Source organism: Silurus aristotelis, assembly GCF_946808225.1.
Source record: "Silurus aristotelis genome assembly, chromosome: 2".
Taxonomy (NCBI): domain Eukaryota; kingdom Metazoa; phylum Chordata; class Actinopteri; order Siluriformes; family Siluridae; genus Silurus; species Silurus aristotelis.
Window position 1 is genome coordinate 23,525,901 of NC_139575.1, and position 24,909 is coordinate 23,550,809.

The 24,909-nt window shown below is 38.5% G+C and overlaps 1 protein-coding gene across 1 annotated transcript in view; it reads right to left on the reverse strand.

The window, feature by feature from the left end:
• snta1 (syntrophin, alpha 1) overlaps positions 1–14,522 on the reverse strand; it is a 33,170-nt gene extending 18,648 nt beyond the window's left edge. Inside the window, exons 1-2 of the mRNA XM_083530384.1 lie at positions 14,176–14,522; positions 6,426–6,611 (exon numbers count right to left, since the gene is read on the reverse strand). Coding sequence (XP_083386510.1) covers positions 6,426–6,611; positions 14,176–14,458 — 469 coding nt within the window. The 5' untranslated portion in view covers positions 14,459–14,522. The remainder of the gene's footprint in view (positions 1–6,425; positions 6,612–14,175) is intronic.
• Positions 14,523–24,909: the final 10,387 nt, after the last annotated feature.

Below are 24,909 nucleotides of genomic sequence, written 5' to 3' on the forward strand. Positions count from 1 at the left end.
AGCGAAATTACATTTATATATATATATATATATATATATATATATATATATATATATATATATATATATATATATATATATATATATATATATACAGTGAGGAAAATAAGTATTTGAACACCCTGCTATTTTGCAAGTTCTCCCACTTAGAAATCATGGAGGGGTCTGAAATTGTCATCGTAGGTGCATGTCCACTGTGAGAGACATAATCTAAAAAAAAAAAAACAGAAATCACAAAATATGATTTTTAAACTATTTATTTGTATGATACAGCTGCAAAAAAGTATTTGAACACCTGTCTATCAGCTAGAATTCTGACCCTCAAAGACCTGTTAGTCTGCCTTTAAAATGTCCACCTCCACTACATTTATTATCCTAAATTAGATGCACCTGTTTGAGGTCGTTAGCTGCATAAAGACACCTGTCCACCCCATACAATCAGTAAGAATCCAACTACTAACATGGCCAAGACCAAAGAGCTGTCCAAAGACACTAAAGACAGAATTGTACACCTCCACAAGGCTGGAAAGGGCTACGGGGAAATTGCCAAGCAGCTTGGTGAAAAAAGGTCCACTGTTGGAGCAATCATTCGAAAATGGAAGAAGCTAAACATGACTGTCAATCTCCCTCGGACTGGGGCTCCATGCAAGATCTCACCTCGTGGGGTCTCAATGATCCTAAGGAAGGTGAGAAATCAGCCCAGAACTAAACGGGAGGAGCTGGTCGATGACCTAAAAAGAGCTGGGACCACCGTTTCCAAGGTTACTGTTGGTAATACACTAAGACGTCATGGTTTGAAATCATGCATGGCACGGAAGGTTCCCCTGCTTAAACCAGCACATGTCCAGGCACGTCTTAAGTTTGCCAATGACCATTTGGATGATCCAGAGGAGTCATGAGAGAAAGTCATGTGGTCAAATAAGACCAAAATATAACTTTTGGGTCATAATTTCACTAAACGTGTTTGGAGGAAGAAGAATGATGAGTACCATCCCAAGAACACCATCCCTACTGTGAAGCATGGGGGTGGTAGCATCATGCTTTGGGGGTGTTTTTCTGCACATGGGACAGGGCGACTGCACTGTATTAAGGAGAGGATGACCGGGGCCATGTATTGCGAGATTTTGAGGAACAACCTCCTTCCCTCAGTTAGAGCATTGAAGATGGGTCGAGGCTGGGTCTTCCAACATGACAATGACCCGAAGCACACAGCCAGGATAACCAAGGAGTGGCTCTGTAAGAAGCATCTCAAGGTTCTGGCGTGGCCTACCCAGTCTCCAGACCTAAACCAAATAGAGAATCTTTGGAGGGAGCTCAAACTCCTTGTTTCTTAGCGACAGGCCAGAAACCTGACTGATCTAGAGAAGATCTGTGTGGAGGAGTGGGCCAAAATCCCTCCTGCAGTGTGTGCAAACCTGGTAAAAAACTACAGGAAACGTTTGACCTCTGTAATTGCAAACAATGGCTGCTGTACCAAATATTAACATTGACTTTCTCAGGTGTTCAAATACTTATTTGCAGCTGTATCATACAAATAAATAGTTAAAAAATCATACATTTTGATTTCTGGATTTTTTTTTTTAGATTATGTCTTTCACAGTGGACATGCACCTACGATGACAATTTCAGACCCCTCCATGATTTCTAAGTGGGAGAACTTGCAAAATAGCAGGGTGTTCAAATACTTATTTTCCTCACTGTATATTAGGGATGGCACAGTTCACAAAACCCACGGTTCGGTTCGTATCACGGTTTTAGGGTCACGGTTTTCGGTTCTGTACGGTTCTTGTTGTTATTTTTTCTTTTTAATCTTCAACACTCCAGAAATTTCCTTCAGCATTTGATATATAGCTTATTAGCATAATTCTCCACAATTTAGGGTACAGTATTAACATTTTTGTATTGTAATCATGCACTAACTGAATTTGACTTGACTTTAAGCACATTATTGGGAGCATCTCTGAGTAAAAGCTAGGTGAGATTTTGATACAGCAAGAGAGAAGACATTGATGATGACATGCTTTTCGTTTATTTGGCAAAAAAAAAAGTGTCGGCGAGAGGGAATATTAAACCGCGGCTCGAGTACATTCATCAGCTGACGAAATCCTTCACACTCAATCACGCTGCACGGTTGCTATATTTTGCTATAAACATCCCCAATGCTTTAGATATGGCTATTGCCCTGTCCGACTTCTCACTGAGAGGCTGCTTAAATGCTGCGGACAGCAGTAGTTGTTTCCTAACCGGCTCTCTCCTGTTTGTGCTGTTTGTATCGACACATTGGCGTGATGTCTTCTCAAATAAACTGTTATATTAGAAGTGTTAGCATTAGCATATTAAATGAATTTAGCACAATGCTTGCATACAGTCGCAGTTCTATCTACTGTTTTATTTCCGTTGTCATCGTAAGTAACATGAAATCCAAGATGTTTCCACACACCGGAAATGTTCGGGCAGCCTTCTTTATCTCCTCCACCTGCTATTTCTGCAGCACTCCTTACTCAACTTTTACTGTCTATATGTATGTTCACGCGAAACTGTCTAAGGCGAAACTGAGCACGGGGCTACATTGCGCATTCGTCGAACTGTGCGACGCACACACGAACCGAACCGAGACAAGCGAACCGAACGGTTCGGGTGTTTTTCCATGTACCGTGCCACCCCTAATATATATATATATATATATATATATATATATATATATATATATATATATATATATATATATATATATATATATATCGGTTCGGTTCGGTTCGTGTGTGCGTCGCACGGTTCGACGAATGCGCAATGTAGCCCCGTGCTCAGTTTCGCCTTATCGCACTTCTTTGCCAATGCTGCTGATCTTAAAGGTTTTTACATGTATTAATTTCTATTAGTTGTTTTAGAAACGTGGTAATAGCTGACGTCGTAATTAATTCGATGTGCATCACCCAAGTAGCTGCCTTAGTAGTCAACCTCCATTAAAACCACCAACAGAGAAAGTTGATGTGACGGAATTTTAAAAAAATGGCCAACCAACCGCATAAGAGCAACTCCATTATTCATCAGATCAGGCGATGTTTTTTTCCAGTTTTTATCTGTCCAGTTAATGATGCTACTGTGCCTCTGCTTTCTGTTCTTGGCTGACAAAAGTGAAACCCAATATGATTGTCTAATGTTGTAGCCAATCTCCCTCAAGTCTCGGCGTGTTTTGAGATGCATTCTGAGATTTTCTGCTCACCACAATTGTATAAAAGTGGTCACCTGAATCACTCTAGAATTCTTTTCACCAAAACACCAGTCTGATTTGTACATTCTTATCAACAAGGCATTTCTGTCTACAGATTTCTGGGTGTTTTCTGTTTGCAAATCTCAGGAGATCAGCATCATACCAGCCCTTCTGGCACCAACAACTATGCCACAATCAAAACCTCTGAGATTTTCCCCATTGTGATGTAAACATTGCCCATATCTGCATGGTTTTATGCATTACACTGCCATACAATTGCACAAATCCTGTAGTAACGTTGTATTCAAGTCTCTGTGAGAGTAAATCATGGAATACAGAACTGAAATATTCTTACCTAACTCGCTACAGGCAGAAAACTATCACAATATGATGTCCTTTAGTTCTTAAAAATCAGAATAACTTTAAATCACAGAAATTTTAACAGCATGGGAAGCAGAACTGAGCTTGGCTGGGCTTGGATTTCACTCACAAGCTCTGGCTTCTATATGATGCCCAGAAGGACTGGTGTGTAGGACATGAAGAAACGGAAGCCTAAGGGAGCATTTGTTCGTGAGTAATGGAGTTTAAGATGCGCGAAAATAGCTGGTTTCCAATGCAGCTTTTCTCACCATACAAGAGTGAGAAAAGACCATAATTCACAGATACACAAATACACACACATGAACACACCAGACTGGTAGTGCTTGGCTGTTTCTATCTGTGTAAGTTTATTTAGTTTATTATAACTGTGAGAAAATGAGCCTGCTTCATTCTCTCTCTCTCTCTCTCTCTCTCTCTCTCTCTCTCTCTCTCTCTCTCTCACACACACACACACACACACACACACACACACACACTTTCGTTAATTACTCATTGCCCCTTTCTGCAACACTGTTCCTACTTAATTATCAATTAGTGGACTTTCTATCTCTATTTCTCAGGGATACAATAATTGTTTTCCTCTGTTCTCTCTATCGGTCTTGGAAAAGGACCGGGTGGACAGTGAATGTCCGCACACACACCACACACACCTTTATAGTTGCACTATTCCACTTCTAAGAGCCTTGTTACAGAAGCTAAAATGCTGATATGGCACTTCACAGCACTTATCATATCCAATAACTCCTGAATCTTTATTCTATCATTCCATCTATTTGGCGGTATCTCTCCCACAGTTTCTGAATTCATCTATTTTGAACATCCTTGCTACTAGCACGCCATTAAACAACGATCATTAACACATCATATGGCGTCCAAGCCGTTCTCAATGATTTATTATTGAACAAATGTTGTGCTTCGATCTGGCAACCTGCCTTGGCCGCAAATCCACAGCTCTGGTGTGCTTTGCTTCTCACATTGATTTACTCACTGAACCCATGCCTGAGCTTGATGTCTTCTGGGTGAGATAGAAAGCTAAACTGAGAAAGCAGTAGTAGTGTTTAGGACATGGCTCGCTCTCAGCACACTGTCCAAAGTGTTTCGTTTGTTTAGCCCTGAGGACAATGACAGATTGTTGTATGACCATATGCACGACCACATGTCTGTTTATAATGACGGTGGTAAGAATTAACAGTGTTAAGTGTAGTAGAGCGTATGTATGTGTGTGTGTGTGTGTGTGTGTGTGTGTGTGTGTGTGTGTGTGTGTGTGTGTGTGTGTGTGTGTGTGGGAAGGTGTGGGAGTGTATTTTTTTCCTGTGTGCGGGGGCGAGGCCAGGATGAGGTCATCGCCAGAGACCAGCTGTAGCTTTATGATATCATCTGCACTATTTTATGCCTACATTCACCTGACCTTGCTTTGTGTAGCCTGTTGGCTCCAACGGCAGAACATTACTCACATGGAACCTTAAATTCACTTGCAAAATTAAACGTAACCTCAAATCCTAGAAAGAGTACCGTGTGATTTATTGTAGAACGTCATTCTTCCTTACTCATTCCCCATTTCTCTAGCACTCTTGAAATCCGGTAGGTTTAATATCACATCAAAGAAGGCTGTATTTTTTTTAGAAATAGAGCCGTCTATAGACAATTCAGCACTTTAAATTACAATTTAGCATAATAAAAAGTTGAATGGAATGCACAGACCTTGTCCAGTATTGCAGCTCTGTCTTAAAGATATGATGATGCACTGTAAAAACCCTGGACAAATTTTTAAATCAGTAATTCTTCAACTTTGGGCTGCTGATCAGCAGCTTCATCCAAAATCCCAAGTAAAAGAACATCCTGAGTTCATGATGATCGCAGTGTTTACTAGATTTCATACTCATCCCTGCTTCTGTTGCATTTGGGTGTGTGAAGGTACAATTTTTCAGCCTCACTTAAGATCACATTTCCTGTTTAGCATCAACCAGAAGTGCAAACGTACATTATTATATGGCCAAAAATATTGGGACACATGACTTTTCTATCCGTATGTGATTCTTCCCCAAACTGAAACCACAAAGTTGGAGGCACTCAGGTCTATAGGATGTTTTTCACTTGAACTGAGGAGACCCAATTCTGATCCAGCATGACAGCACAATTGAAGCTCCTAGACGATATGATTTATATGGGTTGAAGTTAAAGATCTTAAGTGGCCTGCTATAGAGCTCTGACCTCAACCCTATTCAACACCTTCGGGATAAATCGCTTTACATCAGTACCTGAATTTTCTAAATCCTTGTGGGGGATTGAGCACGAATCTCCACAACCACACTCCAAAATCTAGTAGAACACCTTCCTAGAACTATGGAGGTTATATATAGAGGTTATTATGAAGGGGAAGTAAATGTGGAATGGGATGTTCAATAAGCACATAAGAGTCTTATGTTTGAGTAATATGTAGTATCACTGTGGAAATGAACAAAGTGCAGCTAAATATGTATATCTGAAGACGTATTAATAAATAACAAGTCTATGGCCAGTGAATACGTGGCAACTCATAATTATGTAATTTCAACCTCCAAGTATCAAGCTGCATGTTTTGTTAGCAACGAGCTAGATAAACATGATGCGCCTCAAAACATCAAACTGTACATTCGGTGTTATGAAAGCTGAGATGTCTGTATGCTAAATGATTTCAAGATTTCATAACGTATTCAAATGTAAGAAATGCTACTTTGTATACTGTCATGCTGTGAGCAGACATTTTGACATAATGTCACTTGCTGATTTTAAAGCTGAAGATTCTGAGTTATGGGTTTTTACTTTTTACAGCATCAGATCGATGATTTCTTACCCTCCAAGATGACCTCTTTCCCTGTCTTTTTCAGAGCTTGTACGGCTTCATCATGAGTAGCTTCTCGCAGATCGCATCCGTTGACAGATAAAATGGCGTCACCGACATACAAAGCCTCAGTCTGGTCTGCGGCGAGTCCTTTAAAGATCTTAGAAATCAGGATGGGCATCTTGTTCTCTTTACCACCTGAAAGATTAGTAAATAAAAAAATAGTCACATTTAATTCACTGCCATACTGTTGATTTTTACTTTTACAGAACAATTATATTACAAAAGGCCTACAGAATTATATGATATTTCACACTGGAAGTAAAGCTGAAACAGAAACTGAAAACCAAATTAAGTTGTCTAAGTTTGAAACAAATAACAAAAGCATGGAACTTCATATTTCTCTCAAAAAGTAATAGCGTATTTTCCCGACTATAAGCCGCTACTTTTTTCCCACTCTTTGAACCCCGCGGCTTAAACAATAAAGCGGCTAATTTATGGATTTTTCTGGGTTTTTCCCGGTTTCACAAGCTTCAAGCCAAAAAACTGAGCCCCATAACATTAGACCAATGAAATTGCTGAACGGGTTCAGGTGAACCAATGAAACTCTTTATATTAAATCAGATGCGCTCCCACTGAATCGGGCCGCACCACATCATAAATATGGATGATGTTCCTCTGACGTTTGACCTGCCGCTCACTCGGAGTGTCTACAGGAAAGGAGAATCATTCGTCACGCTGAAAACAACCGGGCATGAAAAAACACACTTCACCTGTGTTCTGAGCTGCACGGCATCGGGAGAAAAACTTTACCGGTGGTGATTTTTAAACGCACAACGTTGCCAAAAGAACAACTCAGAAACAACTCAGAAATTGTTGTGAAAGGAAGGAGGAAGACAGTAAACAATTACTTTCTTGGTAGGCTACTGTTTAGATACAAGCCGTGTTACAGACACTGTCTTTCATTAAAGCCTGTGTAAAGTTCATTAGTTTCAGTGTAGACACCTGTGGCTTATAGACAGGTGCGGCGTATTTATGTTCAAAATAAAAATCTTTGTCAAATTCAGTGGGTGCGGCTTATATTTGGGTACGTTTAATAGTTCGGAATTTACGAATTTATTTAATAGTTTTTTGTTTTACTTCTGTAAAATTGTTATTTTTAAAGACTGACTTGACATGTTGGTGATGTGTATGTTAAGAGTGTAATGATCCACTGATGAAGATTGATAAATATATTTAAAAGGCATCTATTGAAATTTGGGTATTATAAATGAATTATTAGTGAAAAATGGGCAAATAAGTAAAGGTGAAATTCTCATACATCTTAACATCATCATCATTTATGAATTCAGGTTAGGCGCACCTATCATATTGATCTCAAGCCATTAAATCAAATGTACTTGTATCATATCCTTTCTTAACAAAGCTATATTCAGTGCTATATACAACTATCAATTTGTTCTGAATTGAAATGGTAATTTATACAGAAAACACAGAAGACTAAGGTTTACAACTGGTGTGTATACATCTTAAACCAGACATCAACATTTCATTATTACATCTCACTTCGCTAGGCCAGACATACAAGACATTCCGCCCTTTCTCAAACTTAACTGATGTAAGCGTAACCATCACATCAGCTTCCACTATAAACATTTTGCTTATGAGTTGTGTTGCAGGGCCCTTCGAACTTCATTGCCATTTTAAAATAAAAATAAAACAGACTAATAGGTGGATGATGAGCACAGTTATATAATCATAAGCATGGATTATTATTACTTTTGTTTCACATGGGCATAATATATTTTCTAATGTACTGTGGTGGTTCAACATTACAAAGTAGAAATGAAAAAGTAATTTATACCATAGCGATGCTGACCACTAGTGCATTTACTCAAGTGGAACGAATAAACGATCACAACACCGAAACACCATCCACGTTCGATGCACTCCCATGATAATAAATGTTATATTATATCTTTGCACTTCCTGAGATCATAAAAATGCCACTTTTACTTATGTCTCTCATGATTCTAAAAAAAAAAAAACGTAGATAACGAATTTAAACACATTTTGTTTAAACCGACATACTGTAGCACACTACTGCCAGCATTTCCGGTAATAGTGAAATCAATTAAATCTTAGTTTCGGGATCTTGTGTGGTTTCATGAATTGATGGATGACATAAATTCTTGAAGGTTATCAATTATTTTCAGTAGAAGTACAGTGCTTATTTTTCTAACATACATGAATTGTATGGCAGCTCTTAGGCTTTCGATAACACACAATAATATCTAACCAACTAACTAACTACACAATTGCGATCGGCTTATACAGTATGTTATAAACAAAACAAATGTGTCTATGTAACAATATTTATGATGAGAAGAACCCTTTATTTCTCACATACAGTAAAATTATTTTCTTTGCATAACCCAGCTTGTTAGGACGCTAGGGTCAGAGCAAATGATATAGTGCACCTAAAGCAGAAAGGTTTCAGGGCAGCAGCAGCTTAAACCCCTGACCTTCTTATCAATACCCCAGAGTCTTAAACCAATGAGTCACCACTGCCCTGGTTGAAGTCCTGGGTAAAAGAAGAACGTCTACCAAATATGGTAAAAGAAAAGGGCTATGTTTGTTTTCTGTTAAAGATGGTAATAGAATGCACAGCTTTCTACATAAGGCCATTTCCTAAACATTGCATTTATATTCAAAATTGTTTCAGACTGCCTGTTGTTACTGACATATTGAATTGAATACCGGAAAGAGGTCATGACCAGAAAAAATGTCCTGATCCCAATTTTGTGCAAGAAATTCACTTTCAGCAGGCTTTCCAATTGCTGCAACAGGAAGTGAGCATTGTAGCGTTCTGGCAGCATGTGTTAATAGCCCAGGAGACTAACGAGCCCCAAAATGAAGAGAAATATGTACATTCTCTTAGGGCACAATCATGATTTAAAAAAAATTCTAGCCTGTCATACAGAGCAAGTGACTAATGTGCAATAATATTGCAGAAAGAAAAGGAACAGTAAGGTAGAATCTTCACCCACCGTATTGTATAAATAATTCGGAAGTTTCAATGCTAAAATTTGTGTTGCGTGCATACAATGTACTATATTTCTTCATGCAATATGCTAGATAAAGCTAAATATTTATTTAAGTCATTTCACACCAGCTTGATTTTTTTCCGCATTTGGCACTTGGTTTCTTGGCGCTAGGTATTATGACCGGCTCTCGAGCTGATTCTACAGTATTCCCACTAAATGCTTCCACTGCAAGAGGTAGCTCTTTGGGAATAATTTCGAAATCCAGCCAAACATTCGCTCCTCAGGAAATTAATAATGTTGATGAGAGCAGATTAAATCATGCTAATTCTCAGGCCCCGTCTCACCCGCTAGCTCCTGAAATGGATTTATGAGGGTTGGAAGAAGGTTAGATGCTAATGTCTCCATCTGTGTCTATTAATGGCCCTGTTTAAGGAGGGGTTTCAGATAATTCCAATAAATACTACATGTAATACACCAGTGGTTGCAAGATCATGTTGAGTGTATCCCAGAGTGCATTTTTAAAGAGACTCCAATATTTGGTGAATGAACACATAAAATTAAATGTGAAAACTAGAAAGTTTTTATCAGATTTTCTAAGAAATGCATTGCATGCAATGTATAAGTTGTGCTAGGTAAAAAAAAAAAAAGTACATCTCAGAATATGTAATTTCATTACACTGACCACTTTCCTATATCAGATGTCCTCTACCTTCCAGTGAATTACGCTGAACACTCTGACAATGAGAATTATGCTCGGTTTGATCCTTGCGTTAGAGCATGCTCCAAAACAAATACATAGATCTTCTTCAGTACAGAAAGGTTATGCCTGCAGTATATCTTCAAAGGAAGCATCTTTAAATCATTTTCAATGAACATTGGGTTGCCACTGCGACTGGTCTCAAGGGTTTCTGAATATCAGACATCCATCTGGTGATGCTGGAGGAAGCAAAAAATGCCCTTGAGTTTTGCCTTGTGAAGCACTACATGGAAAACAAGGCTTACGCATTTACCCAATGGACCAACAACGATACTTTAGAAAATCTTACTTAAAAACCTTTAAAAACCTGTAAATATTCTTTTCACACATTAGAATTGCAACAGTTCTTGTTTTCATATACACTCACCGGTCACTGTTCATTTACACAGTTATCTAATGAGCCAATCATCTGTCAGCAGGTCAATGCATAAAATTATGCAGATTCAGGCCAAGAGCTTCAACTGATATTCACATCAAACATCAAAATGAAAGAACTCTTTGACCTTAACCATGGCATTGTTGTTGTTATCATCTGGTGTGAATATTTTAGAAATGTTCTGCTCTCCTGGGATTTTCACACACAGCAATCTGTAGAGTTTCTGCAGAATGGACAAGCCTCGGTGATAAGAGAAAATCACAGTCACATGAAAATAGAAAGATTGGCTTATATGCTTAAAGGGTGTTTTCTGTATTTCGCACCGCTCTATGTAAAGGGTAAAGACTGTTGTGTGTAAATATCTATAGCGATCAGCAGTTTCTAAACTCCTCAAACCAGCCCATATGATACCAGGAAGCAATGACAGGGTTAAAGTCCCGGAGACGTCATTCACAAGTTCTTCATTCTAACATTGTAAACATTAACTGATGCTCTTGACCTGTATCTGCATGTTTTTTATGCACTGGGCTGCTGCCATGTGAACGGCTAAATAGAGTACTGCTTTTATATGATGATAAATGAAGATGAAGAACCCTACCTTTATTAGGGATGATAAAGTGGACAATGAGCATATTTTTGTCAAAGCTATGCATTGATTTCATTCACTGATTGTGATTTTGTGATTTTTGATTGAATTTCTGGTTTGGATCAATTGTGGGATGTGTACAAATATCACCTCAAATAAATGGTAGGATTTTATGTAATTCTGCCGCAATTCTTATTACAATTCATTTTTTTTTTTTATTGCTTGTACAAGGTCCATATAGCTGACAAAGTGTTTGTTTGCCACTCCATAGAATGTTTGTTTAGTATGTTGGGTATATTCGCATTTCCCCGTGATGAACAATACTGCAGAGTCCTAACACAAAATGCACAATAGATAGTAGATGTGGTAATACAGTGTAATTGGGAATAAATGTCACTGTATATTGTGGCAACACAGTATCACGTAGACATGATAAATAGACCTGAATGATAAAAGCATATTTTAAAGATAGAAATATAGGAAAACATTTGGTATGTTTGTTCTGAAAATAAAATCCACTTGCTATTTTCTGTGATCATACCCACATGTTGGTGGTCAAGCTGAAGACCTAGAGTGACAAACCTTTGCTTTATTTGGGTAGAGACCAAAACAGTTGTATGTTTGAAAATGTGCCATAGCTATGTTTTGCCCTTCAGATCGCTCCCCATCACTTTAAATAGGCACCATTCATAAAAGCCTAATTGCTAAAAATAAAATGCACTTTTGACATACTGTCGCTTTACTCCAATCATTCTGGCCCCATCTACTGTCCCTTATTGAAGATCTTTGACCTTTAAAGACCTTCTAGATGGTTTGTTGTTGCCCTCAATACCGTTGGCCGATACTGATGGAAATTTGGAACTGTGCTACTGGCTTAGATTTAATTTTGACCCTTTTAATGGATCTTTGTTACTCTACCAATCATTAGTTCACCCCTGTGCTTTTACATGCTTATTTTAAAACATGAACATGCTACTTTTACAAACTTACTCAAACTGTTTGGGCTTAAAATTGCCTCAATTGATTTGCAAATACATTTTTTTTCAAATAAATTGTATTATGTACAGTATCGTACTGATGTTTTCTATGCTGTCGAATATTATTCTACATTTTCAGTGGGAAGATCTTCCTGCACCGCTGCATATAACTTTCTCTGAAACATCCTGACCTTTGAAAAGAAGAATAGGGACATATTAGTCATTTATATATGTAATAAGAAGGAAGGGTTGACATTTAATATGCTGACAGAGAGAGGGGTAACTTCTTAGCTTATTGCCTTCATTTGCTCTTGGAGGAAATGAAATGATATGTATGAAATGTCAGATTAAAAATCTGTAGTTGAGGGGGGACAGCACAAGGCAGAGCTGGATTAAAAGTATCAGGGTTTGCCTGAATAACTAAGCCAGTTATGTAACTTTTTATTCTGCTATGTTGTTCCCTGGTGACGTCTGTGAAAAATGCACTGAAAAAGCATTGAGCATTTAATAAGCTTCTGCCTGGTTAACATTGGAAAACAAACCACAATTTAATGACATGTAGAGAAACTGCAAACCAGATTCACTGGGAGCTGGCAAAGGTACATAACCCGATGGAAATTCTTCTCAGTGGAAAATTTCAGATCATGGAACTCTTTCTTGGTTACACTTGGGGTTTCGACAAGAAAAAGCACAGCAGATCTGCTTACATCTGGCACTACAGTAAATGTAAAAATACAGCTGCACTTTAGACTCAATGCAAGGTCGTCTCTCTCTCTCTCTCTCTCTCTCTCTCTCTCTCTCTCTCTCTCTACCTAAAATAAATACCACCAAAACCCACCACTCCTCCTTGCTCTCGTTCCATAGCTTTCATTTCAAGCCAGTGACAACGCTGAGCATTGTGGGTAATTCTCTTGTCAGCTGTTGGCATTGGGGTGCAACTCCCTTCCCCCTCGTACACACGTTCTGCCTCTACCCTCATTCTGACCTCCTCCTTATTTATTGACACAAACAACCGCTCTCAGAGGAAAGGCCATTTCATTAATAAATGATTACATCTGAACCCAACAGAGTGGAGAGCATGAATCATGGTGTTCAAGCAAGACCAGACACTTCTTAATGAAACCCGAACAATTTCTCAAGGAATAGAACTCTTTCTTGACTCTTTCTTGGTCAGACACAAATGAAACAGCTGCAATCCTGAGACATTCTCAAGGCACTATATTAAATATAGACATACAACTCCAACGTGTTTGTGGGTGTATGAGGAGGGTGTGTGTGTGTGTGTGTGTGTGTGTGTGTGTGTGTGTGTGTGTGTGTATATATATATATAATTTCTAAGTGTATGTGAGGGCAGGGTTGGAGTTATCAGTCTATACTCATTCATGCACCGAAAGTACAATTATGCAAGTTGAGAAACATTTCAGAGCCAAGACTGCAACAAGCTGGGCTTCACAGCTGCTATAATATGCCAATAACTCAGCCATGAAACTACCCGCTTAAAGATATTATCATTAAATCTATTTCACAAGCCTGTTCCCAGCGTGGGTGTAATCCAGGGAGCTCTTAACACTCGCAGTTCTGAGTGCGGTGTAGAACTGGATGATTTGTGGATGACTTTTTTTTTGTCTTGAAATACAAGAGAGTCCTGGTTTGGACATGCGGATGGTTTCGCGATGGGAATGAGAGCATATAACGGGTTAATTACACTCTACTGAAGTGTATTATACCAGGAATAACCCAAATCTGTTGTAGGTCTGTTACAGCTCTTTTCATGTGTTCACTATTGTTTAATATTAATCTGGATTGATATATGTTACTCTTCTGTTAGTCCACAGGGATGAGTTTAGAGACATGTAGATAACAGAAACAGAAAGTTCATATGGACTCGTAACTTTTTTTTAGTACTACACAGCTTTAAATGTCAAGCAGGCATATGTATGTGGATGTGGATAAACTTTTTTAGCTGTTTAATTAAATTCAGAAGTTTATGGTGTTGTAAAGTGTAAACTTAGTGGCTACCTTTAATGCTGATGCCGAGTCCTCCCACGTCCTGTTTGGTAACACGTACGGTTCTCTTCACGTTGCTGATGGAGTCCGGGACAGCGGGGGAGCTCAGGTGTCCCGGTTCTCCATTCACAGTACCGCCGGCGGCCGGCGTGCTTTTAGCCGCCTCGGCGCTCACCTCCCCCGGACTCAGAGTAAGCGTCTCACCGCTGAGTGTAGCCAACACCCGGCTCCAGCGCTCCGCGGCCAGGCGAACCTCGAGCAGTCCGCTTTTCGGAGCCTTCGCTGCGGCCGCCATGTTCCACACATTCCTGGAATACCGGCCTGCCAGAGTCCCGTAAAGAGATAGGGGTGGAGAGAGAGAGAGAGAGAGAGAGAGAGAGAGAGAGAGAGAGAGAGAGAGAGAGAGAGAGAGAGAGAAGGTGGAGTGGGGGTTGTTCCTTCCTCTCTCTCTCTTTCTCTCTCTCTCTCTCTCTCTCTCTCTCTCTCTCTTTCTCTCCTTCTTTCTCATTGACTTTACATACGTTTCCCTCATTCAGTTGTTTAGGTGAATTATCAGTTCTTTCTTTCTTTCTTTCTTTCTTTCTTTCTTTCTTTCTTTCTTTCTTTCTTTCTTTCTTTCTTTCCTACTTTCTTTCTTTCTTTCTTTCCATACTTGTTGATATAATATTACCTGGCAATCCTCATTTTTTCTCTTCTTCTTCTGTTGAATTGAACACTTTATTGAGGTTATTTCTTTGAGATTGTAAATATGATTAAATGTTTAAAATATTGAAAAATGGCATTTTATTTCATATCATGTCACATCAGTACCTATTCAGGCAAAGATTTAGAATAAATATCCTAAATATAGCTATGATGAATTTCAGATTTTAACATCTAAAATTGGGTATAATTGGATTCCTGAAATAAACTATGAGTACAGGCAACCATGTACTTTTCTACCATGAACTACAATAGTAAACATTTATTGTGGATTGGTCACAAACATTAAAAACCTATGGAACAGTGCACATTCATACAATAATCTAATATGCCAATGAAGTGGTAGCAGCCCATTGCAGGAATAAATATGCAGATAGAGATTAAGATATAGAAAGATTAAGAAATATGCAGATACAGAACAAGAGCTTCGGGTAATGTGCACATCCAACATCAGAATGGGGAGAAATTGTGATCTTTGAGGTAATCCCCCTCGGCTGGGTTGTTGGTACAAGATGGGCTTGCTTGAGATTTAAAAAACTGCTAATCTCTTTGGATTTTCATTAACCAGTATTTTTGTTTGACTGGTGCAAAAAACAAAAAACATTCTGCGAGTCGAGGGTCTGAAGGCTTAATCTCTTGTTTATTAGAAAGTTCAGTGGAGAATGATTAGACCGTTCTAAATCTATAGGAACTCAAATAAGCACTTGTTAGAAGTGGTGAAACATAGAACACATAACACATTCGATGCACTCCAACAGCAGAAGACCATATCAGGTTCTACTCTTGTCAGCCTATAGACAAAAATCTGAGGCTATTATGAGCACAGACTTATACGAACTGGAAAGTTTAGGATTAGATTCAGTTTCAACTAGTCATTTTTTGACCAGTCTGTGCCAATAACCTCAAATTCTTGGCTAAGAAAACTGAAACCTAATGTGGTCCTCTATATTTGTAACCCGTCCATAGCATTATGTGTTCTTAGGTGCTTTGCCGCACACCACAGTTGCAAAATGTGCTTATTTAAGTTACTTTGTCCTAGTAGATCATACCAAGTCCTCTTACCTCTTTTATGGCATTTGCACCCACAAAACTGTCCCCAATACATTGTTTTTTGTTTTTTTCTCACCCTTCGGTGTAACACTGTTGTGTGTGAAATTCTCCGGTGAGCAGTTTCTGAAATTCTCCTTTCAGCCTACCTGGTACCAAGACCAGTGCCAATACCATAAAGTGGACATTGAATGTATACATAGGATGCACAAAATCTTTTCAGCATTAAGCCGTTCTACAGGCGGGTCTTTGTCGCCCTCTGGTGGTAAAAGAAATTACCACAAAAAGGGTAAAGTAGGAATTATTTGCTTGTGCCCAAAAGAAGAAGACTTTATACAGACGATCCCCACCTTAAGAACGTGTTATGTTCCAAATGAAATTATTTTGTTCCTAAGTTGTTACTGTGTTCGTTATTGACTCCGCATATCTCCTAATGATGTAAGAGCTATAAATACTATAAAATAAACAATATACTAAAGCAAATCAAAATAATCAAAATACTGCATAAAATATTTAGTATTAAGTAATAAAGAAATTATAAAAATTTAAATATAAAAATATATATAAAAATGTCACTAAAAAAAGTGCCCTAGTCCAGTGCGCATCATGTAGACTCGTTATGGTTGACGACTAGCTAGCGGCAGCTGTTCTCCGTTTTTAATTTGTTTGTATCCGCGAAAGTACGTAAAGTGAATGTTCGTAAGGTGTATCTTAAATCAAAATGGTTAAATAATAAACCTATACTAAATCTACCTGCATTGCGTACGTTGTGGGACTGAAGGAGTGCGGTTATGTAACGAGTCCCATGGCCAAAGAGACACTTGCGAGCTATCTCACCCCCGGTGATGCATTATCCTTTAAGGACCTGGTGTTGCCTACCAAGCCCCTTCTGACCTCCTTCAGCTTTGGTCAGCTTGGTGGCTACCTGCACACCATGGCAGTATTGCAGGCGTACCAGGCTGACCTGCTTAAGGAGCTGTACGAGGGAGGAGATATAAAAAGTGACAATGTCCTGTAGTTGCGTCATGCCACAGACCTGTCTCTTCGGGCCACTAAAGAGACTGCTATAGCTATTGGCCAGTCTATGGCAGCCCTGGTGGCTGCCGAAAGGCAACTGTGGAGATGTGGATGCTGCTCTGCTGCTCTGGCACCTTTAAGACTCCAGGGCATGCACATACTAAAATATTTTGACAATTGGTTAATATTACCTCTATCTGAGCATTTGGCAATTCATTATTGAGATGTCGTTCTCGCCCACATAGCAGAGTTCGGGTTTAGACCAAATGGCAAAAAAAATGTGCTTTCTCCAGTACAGAGGACCACATATCTACGCATAGTGTGGGATTCGACCACAATGCAGGCACATTTGTCTCCTGCTCGGATCGAGTTGCTCCTCAAGGCCGTAAAGAGAGTAAGACAAGGCCAGTCACTCAGTGAAAAGAGTTTTCAAAGAATGCAACGGTGGCTCAGGAACAGAGGGTTCCCGGAAGGGCAACCCACTCTGCAAGGTCAAGGTCACATGGTGAGCCTTACGGAACTCCTTGTCACTGCATTACATTAATGACAGATGCCTCCCTCACGGGCTGTTGTGTGGTCATGACCGGCCGCTCCGCCCTAGTTCTCTGAAAAGGGACCCCATATCCTGTGGCACATCAACTGCCTGGAGATGCTGGCCATGCTTCTAGCATTGAAGAATTTTCTCCCAGACTTGAGGGGCCATCATCTGCTGGTCCGTACGTACAACATATCCGTGGTCTCTTACATCAACTACCAGGGGGTCTGCAATCTTCACCCCCGCCCGGAGTTGTGTGGGTTGGGGCTGTGGCTCCTAAGGGTGTACAGCTTGTAACCTCTGGTCACTCAGCAGAGGTTGTAGAGACCCTTCTCCAGTCCAGAGCTTTATTCACGAGGAGGTCGTATATCACAAAATGGTGTGAGAACCATCAGTTAGATCCATTTAACTGCCCGGTTGGCCCAGTGCTGGAATTCCGAGCAGTCAGGAAGGAAAAACCCATTGGTGACACGTTTCCTTTGCGTTACTCTGAGGCTGAAATCTCAGGTGCGATCTAGAGTGCCTTTGTGGCATCTGGCCATAGTTCTGGAGGCCCTGTCCAAGCCTTCCTTAGAGCCTTTGTATGAGGTGCCTTTGAGATTTCTTGCAGTCAAGACTGTTTTTCTACTGGCCATCCCGTCTCTAGAGACTTGGGGACCTTCAGGCCCTTTCTGTGAACCCCTCTTGTCTAGAGTTTACCCCAGGCATGGTCAGTGCCTTTCTCTGCCCCAGGCCGGATTATGTTTCCAAGGTGCCCTCTGTTGCCCCACACCAGTCCTGCTCCAGGCATTCTATTGTTCTCCCTTTTGAGCCTCTGACCAGGAGAAGCTTAATTCGTGTGTTAGCACTGGACACATATGTCCACAGGACTGCCCTGTAGAGGAAGTCAGACCAGCTGTTTGTCTGCTACAGTTTGTATAATAGGGGTCTTCCTGCAGACAAGCAGACCCTCAGCAATTGGATTGTGGATGCTATCTCCTCCTCTTATGAATCCTCTGGTGTCCCCGTTCCTTTCGGGGTAAGAGTTTACTTGACCCAGAGTGTGGCAGCCTCTAAGGCTTTTTTCCTCTGGGGTTTCTGTCCAGGACATCTGCAATGCGGCAGGCTGGTCTACCCCCTTAAATGAAGAGGCCAAAAGCGTTGTTTACGCAGTGCCTTATTCCCTCTGGGAACCACGGTTACTTATGGGACAAACGTGGATAAGACAGAGGGAGTCAGCGATGTAAACATGACTGAGAACAGAGACATTCCTGATCAACTGATCCTCAGCATCTTTTTTCTGCTTGTGTTCTATATGGTGGATGTTTAGCCTGGAAACATTCATTAAAAATTTTTTTATTTGTTTTGTATTAATATATTAATTATGGCTGTCCGCAAATTAATTTGAACAGCACTAATGAAGCGTGCATTTCTGTTTGACCATTTCTATTACAAATAAAGTAAAAATAAAAGAGGCGAAATTAAAACCTTCAGCGCAATATACATCTATTCATAACATCCTTTATTTATTCAGATATAGAAAAAAAAACTCCACAGAAAAATAAAATGTAATCAATAAACATTTGTTGTGTGCCAAGTCTCAAATCAAGCACCAAAATCCATCTTGATGCACACAATTAATCCTGTGGGGTTGTTTTGGGGTCTTTTTTCCTCATAAGGCCAAACAAACTTAACTCTTTTTTATCGTAGATATGGTAGCAATACATCATTTGAATCTGTAAAGAGTCTATTTTCATTTGTATGCACTCTCAATAACAACAAAATGCTGTGCTTTTGTAAAATAAAGAAAATAGACAGGGGGCATTCTCTGTTGTCTTTCATATCTCTTCACACACATAAATCAAACAACCTGAGTCTCAGTGAATACTTGCCTCACAGATATAATACATATATGAATGGAAAGCTTGAAATGATTAAATATTTTAATCAATTGACAGCCCTAATATTTATATGACGTGAGGTCCAGTTACCACCGTCACTACTTTAGCGACACTAAAACAGGTAGTATTAATGGCTACTTTTTATTTAAGTACATGTCTAAGCCCAAAATTCTTTACTTTAACTTTTGTAAAAAGTATAGTCAGCATTTGAACTTTTACCAGAGTATTTTAAAACACGAGTATCTGTTCTTCTACTTAAGTGAAGGATGTGTGTACTTTTGCCACCTCTGGCCACATGTAACATATAACATGTTATGTCACAAACTTTAAATTACAACAAGAAAATAAACTTTTGAGCATTTTTCCGATCAGTTTCAAGTTTGTTATTTCTAGCAATGAGTTACACTGTAATTACCTAGTAACATAAGATTTTACTTTTGCTTTGATGACATTAATGATGACTTTAGATGTCTAGATATCGGGAGATTGGGGAAGATAAGGCAATTCTTTTGATATCTGGTCCTCAAGATAAGGAAAAAGAAGTACAATGAAGTACAATGCAAGCATCTACCTTAATTTCAGGATGTTTCCTATCAATTAGAATTAATATATATGAGAACAAGAATGCATATTTTACAAAGTGTTCCTAAGATATGGCTTTTGATTTTTTTTAAAAAAAGTGTTCCTGTGGCTCAATTTGCCCCAGATTAGGGCTGAGTTGATTCGTTAGTGGGTAAATTCCCCAGTCGGGGAATTAAAATCTAACTGAACATTAATCAAACCCATGTGAATTTTTTTTTATATTAAAGTTTCTTTCGGCTTCTCCCGTTAGGGGTCGCCACAGCGGATCCTCCGCACGTTTGATTTGGCACATGTTTTACGCTGGATGCCCTTCCTAACGCAACCCTCCCCAATTTATCCGGGCTTGGGACCGGCACTGAGAGTGGCTGGGGATGGTTCCCTGACCGGGAATCGAACCCGGGTCGCAGCGGTGAGAGCGCTGCATCTTAACCACTAGACCACCAGGGGACCAAGAATTTTTTTTTTTTTTTTTTTAACAAATTTTACTATAAATTTGTATTTTACAGTAGTCATATTTCTTTTCTTAAACCTAACTTACACAACATAAAGCCAAACAAATGAAGTTTAAATTTCAATATCTTTATTGTATTATCTTAAACTTCCCAAAAACAGACTAAACCAGGACTTGTGAAATATGAATTGATCCCTCCTTGCGGTTCCTCCAACTTTTTGAGGTTGAGATAACTTCTTCAGCACATCACTCTTTCATTGTCCTTGAATGTGTACGTGGGATTCTGAATACCAGTGTGCCCCAGAATTCTCTTCAAAAACTTTGCACACAATTCATTGCCCTCAAGGCTCTAAAACATGCCAATGTAAAGGTAGCTCTGGCTTCTGTATCAAATTGTGCTATTACAAAGTCACAGACTGACAAATCTGAGATGCCTGGTTCACTTCTCTCATCGTCAAAGGTCTCAAAAATGTCATCAAATAGAATGGGAAGATCACTCTCCTCAGAGCTGCTGTATTCTGTGATCAGCTTTCTTTGTTACTTTCCTTTTCCCCTTCTGTTTATTCTTTCCCTTTTCATGTGCCATTTCAATTGCTTTTCAGTTGTATCAGTTGGGACTCTTGTCTTCAGACGCTTTTGATTTGTTTTGTATCCTTAGACTTATATATTTCAAGATGCTGATATATTTGTTTTTGCAGCCTTTACATCTGACATACAAGAATTTTACTTTGACAAGCCAAAAAAACAGTTTTTTAAGTATTTCAATCAACACAAAGGTTACCCTGTATAAGATGTATCACTGCTGCAAAAATAAGTATAAGAAAAGCTGGAAATTCAAACATGTTCCAAAATATCTGAATTTACAAAAAGAAAAAACCTAAAAAAATAAAATAAAAAAAAGGAGCAGCTGTAATAAGTGCTGGTTTATATATATTTATATATATATATATATATATATATATATATATATATATATATATATATATATATATATATATATATATATATACACAGTACAGACCAAAAGTTTGGACACACCTTCTCATTCAAAGAGTTTTCTTTATTTTCATGACTATGAAAATTGTAGATTCACACTGAAGGCATCAAAACTATGAATTACACATGTGGAATTATATATGGAATTATATACATAACAAAAAAGTGTGAAACAACTGAAAATATGTCATATTGTAGGTTTTTCAAAGTAGCCACCTTTTGCTTTGATTACTGCTTTGCACACTCTTGGCATTCTCTTGATGAGCTTCAAGAGGTAGTCACCTGAAATGGTCTTCCAACAGTCTTGAAGGAGTTCCCCGAGAGATGCTTGGCACTTGTTGGCCCTTTTGCCTTTACTCTACGGTCCAGCTCACCCCTAAACCATCTCGATTGGGTTCAGGTCCGGTGACTGTGGAGGCCAGGCCATCTGGTGCAGCACCCCATCACTCTCCTTCTTGGTCAAATAGCCCTTGATGCCTTCAGTGTGACTCTACAATTTTCATAGTCATGAAAATAAAGTAAACTCTTTGAATGAGAAGGTGTGTCCAAACTTTGGTCTGTACTATATATATATATATATATATATATATATATATATATATATATATATATATATATATATATATATATATATATATATATATATATATATATTCATATAAGAAATAAAGGAACAGGAAGAACATAAACCTCTTAAACTGTCAACAATTGCTATTAAAGACAGTTGTTGTTTCCGGTTAGCCAAGAGTTTCTCCATACACAAGTGTCCTTTATTATCACAGCTCAAAAGATCTGATGTGGTGAATGTTTCCTCTCTTTGGACCTGACTTCTCTACATCTAATATATCAGAGCTACATTTAGGCTACAGGAAGTGCTGGGCAAGATATTATTAAGCTCCTCTTGCACTTTTAAATGCAAAGTAATCAGTGATTGTGTAATCTTCTGGGTAAGTTCTCTGTTGGTCCTTATTAGAGGAAGACCACTGAGATGCTCATGTTCAGGTTTAGGTATTGATTAGATTTAGTAATCCTCTGCTTTCTTGCAGATTTTGTATCAGTTTTTTATGATATTAAAAAAGAGCTTCTTTCTAACTACATATAAAAAATGATTATTAAAGTGACCAGTAGTTGCTAGATGCTTCAGCAGCTCGCTTAATGTGAGTTTGAAGACTTACAGCAGTCACTAAGATTCTGCTTGTCTTTTTCTCCTGTTTAGAGGAACGTCCTTTACCTTTTATACCCCTCTCCTGACTAATAACAATAATTAACAATGAATATAAAGATGAAAAGGATATCCTGCACAAGCAGCATATCTGGTGTAAATCTAAATCATGGCAGGTGTATGATTACGTTTGTACCTAAATGTAAATCTGATTGGTTTATTTATCACATAGTCATGTGCTTCAGTATTCCATTGTAAGCACTTGAACAAAAAAAAACGAGATTTTTTTTTTGCAGCCGTGGTCTCTAAATGTTATTGTTGTTGTCTGATGTGATTTATAATAGTGTTATGTTCTTACATCACAAGAACCTGCAATTACTTTTGAATGAAAACATGCACAGTGTAACCTAATAGGCTTGTTTGATTCGACGTTAAGCATTCTACATTTTGTCCACAAGGAGGCATTAAAGCAACATGTTTTAATATTCTTTCCCTGCTTTTACACTACACAGTTTAATTTAGTTTTTCTCTTTGGAAATTAATAGAAATTCACCATTGGTTCAAGAGAATACACCTTTTTTTTCCCCTACAGCAGACAAATGTTTACTCATTAGAGCCACCACCAGAACATAATCCATAAACCAGTTTGGTATAGAAGGAGCAGAGGGACATTGCACACCTGCTCAATTGAGGTGTTTGCATAGAGGGTGGAAACATTTTATAAACGTTTACCAACCAGTTACTCTTTTTGTCCATGTGGAGCAATAATGCAGAGGACTTCAGTAATTATGTATACTTCCTATATCCGCCACCAGTTCTGAATGAAATGGAATGATAAATTAGATTAAATATTTTATGCTTACACTCCCAGAATGGAACCCATAATCGCAATAAGGAGTGGCTGCATTGTCCCACACATGAGGTTAAACTGAATGTGGCAGTATAATGTTTTTGAGGAAATGTTGTTTCCCCAGGCTACATGTTTTTTCGGTTTATCTTCAAATGAGACTATATTGATTTTTATTATTTATTTTTATGAACTTACATGCTCATTGTGACAGTTACTGCAAAGATATGATAGACCTGCTTGCAAAAAAAAAAAAAAAAAAATCGTAATTTTATACAAGTTTATAAAAACACCGTAGCGCTGTAGTTTTGTAAAAGAAATTGTTGTGAATTTAATATAACATTTCTGAATTAATTTCATATTACGTGTAGAATGATGAGAAAGGGGATTTTGAAATTTTCAAAATGGAAATTGAAATCTTTTAGCTCTAACAGAAGAATTTCTGTAAGACAGAGAACAGGAAAGATGTTAGCACCCTCACACCCACTTTTAAGTATAGAGGTGAAAGCTTAATAGTGTGGGATTGTTTTGGAGCAGGGAAGTTGGATATTTATGTCAGGTGAAAGGAATACTGAACCAACATGTCTACAATTCTATAATTCAACACCATGCAATTCCAAATGGACTAACTGGAACAAATGTCACTATAAAACAAGACAATGGCCCAAAGCAGACATCCAAGCTCTGTAAGCAGTATTCATAGAGAAAATATGGAATGCCCTGCCCAGTCACTGGACCTAAATCTAATTAAACTTCTCTGGGATGAACTTGATGACAAAGTAAGAAAGAAATACCTCACTAAAGCAGACCAGCTTTGGCGAGGCATGGCAAAGCATTTCCATGGAATGTTTGTAGAAACTAACTGTACAGATACCAAGAATGTGTAAAGCTGTTACTCATGCTAAAGATGGAATTTTCATTATAAATTATGTTTAACTTGTGTACATTTAAATGTCATACTGTTAATTTACATGGTTTGTTGCATATAAACAAAAGAAGCATGCATGCGTCTCTCAAATACAATAAAAGACTTGGTGCTTCCAAACTGTGAATAGGCATTTTAACTAAGGAAATGAATACTTAAGTTCTGAAAAGAATAATGTCTCACCCTGTCCTGTTTTCACAGGTTTGGTTTGCTCTGGTACCCTGTACATGTCACTGTAAAGACTGTGAAAGAAACAGCCTTAAATGGCTGTTGAACACATACTGAGGGCTTATCTCAAAAACACTAGCCAGTTGGTCTAGTGTTGTATCTAATCCTGGTTTCTACTGAGTGCCCTTATGGAAGAGGAACTATGGAGATTCTGTACAATGTCTCTGTCTGACACACACACACACACACACACACACACACACACACACACACACACACACACACACAGGAACACAGTGCACTGAGATAAATGCATGACGTTCTAAGACAACACTAACTTTATATGGTAGGTATTAATAATTCAAATCTGATGTATTGTATCCTTTATTGATTAAATAATTTCATGTTATGACTAGTCTCATTTCCATCAGAAA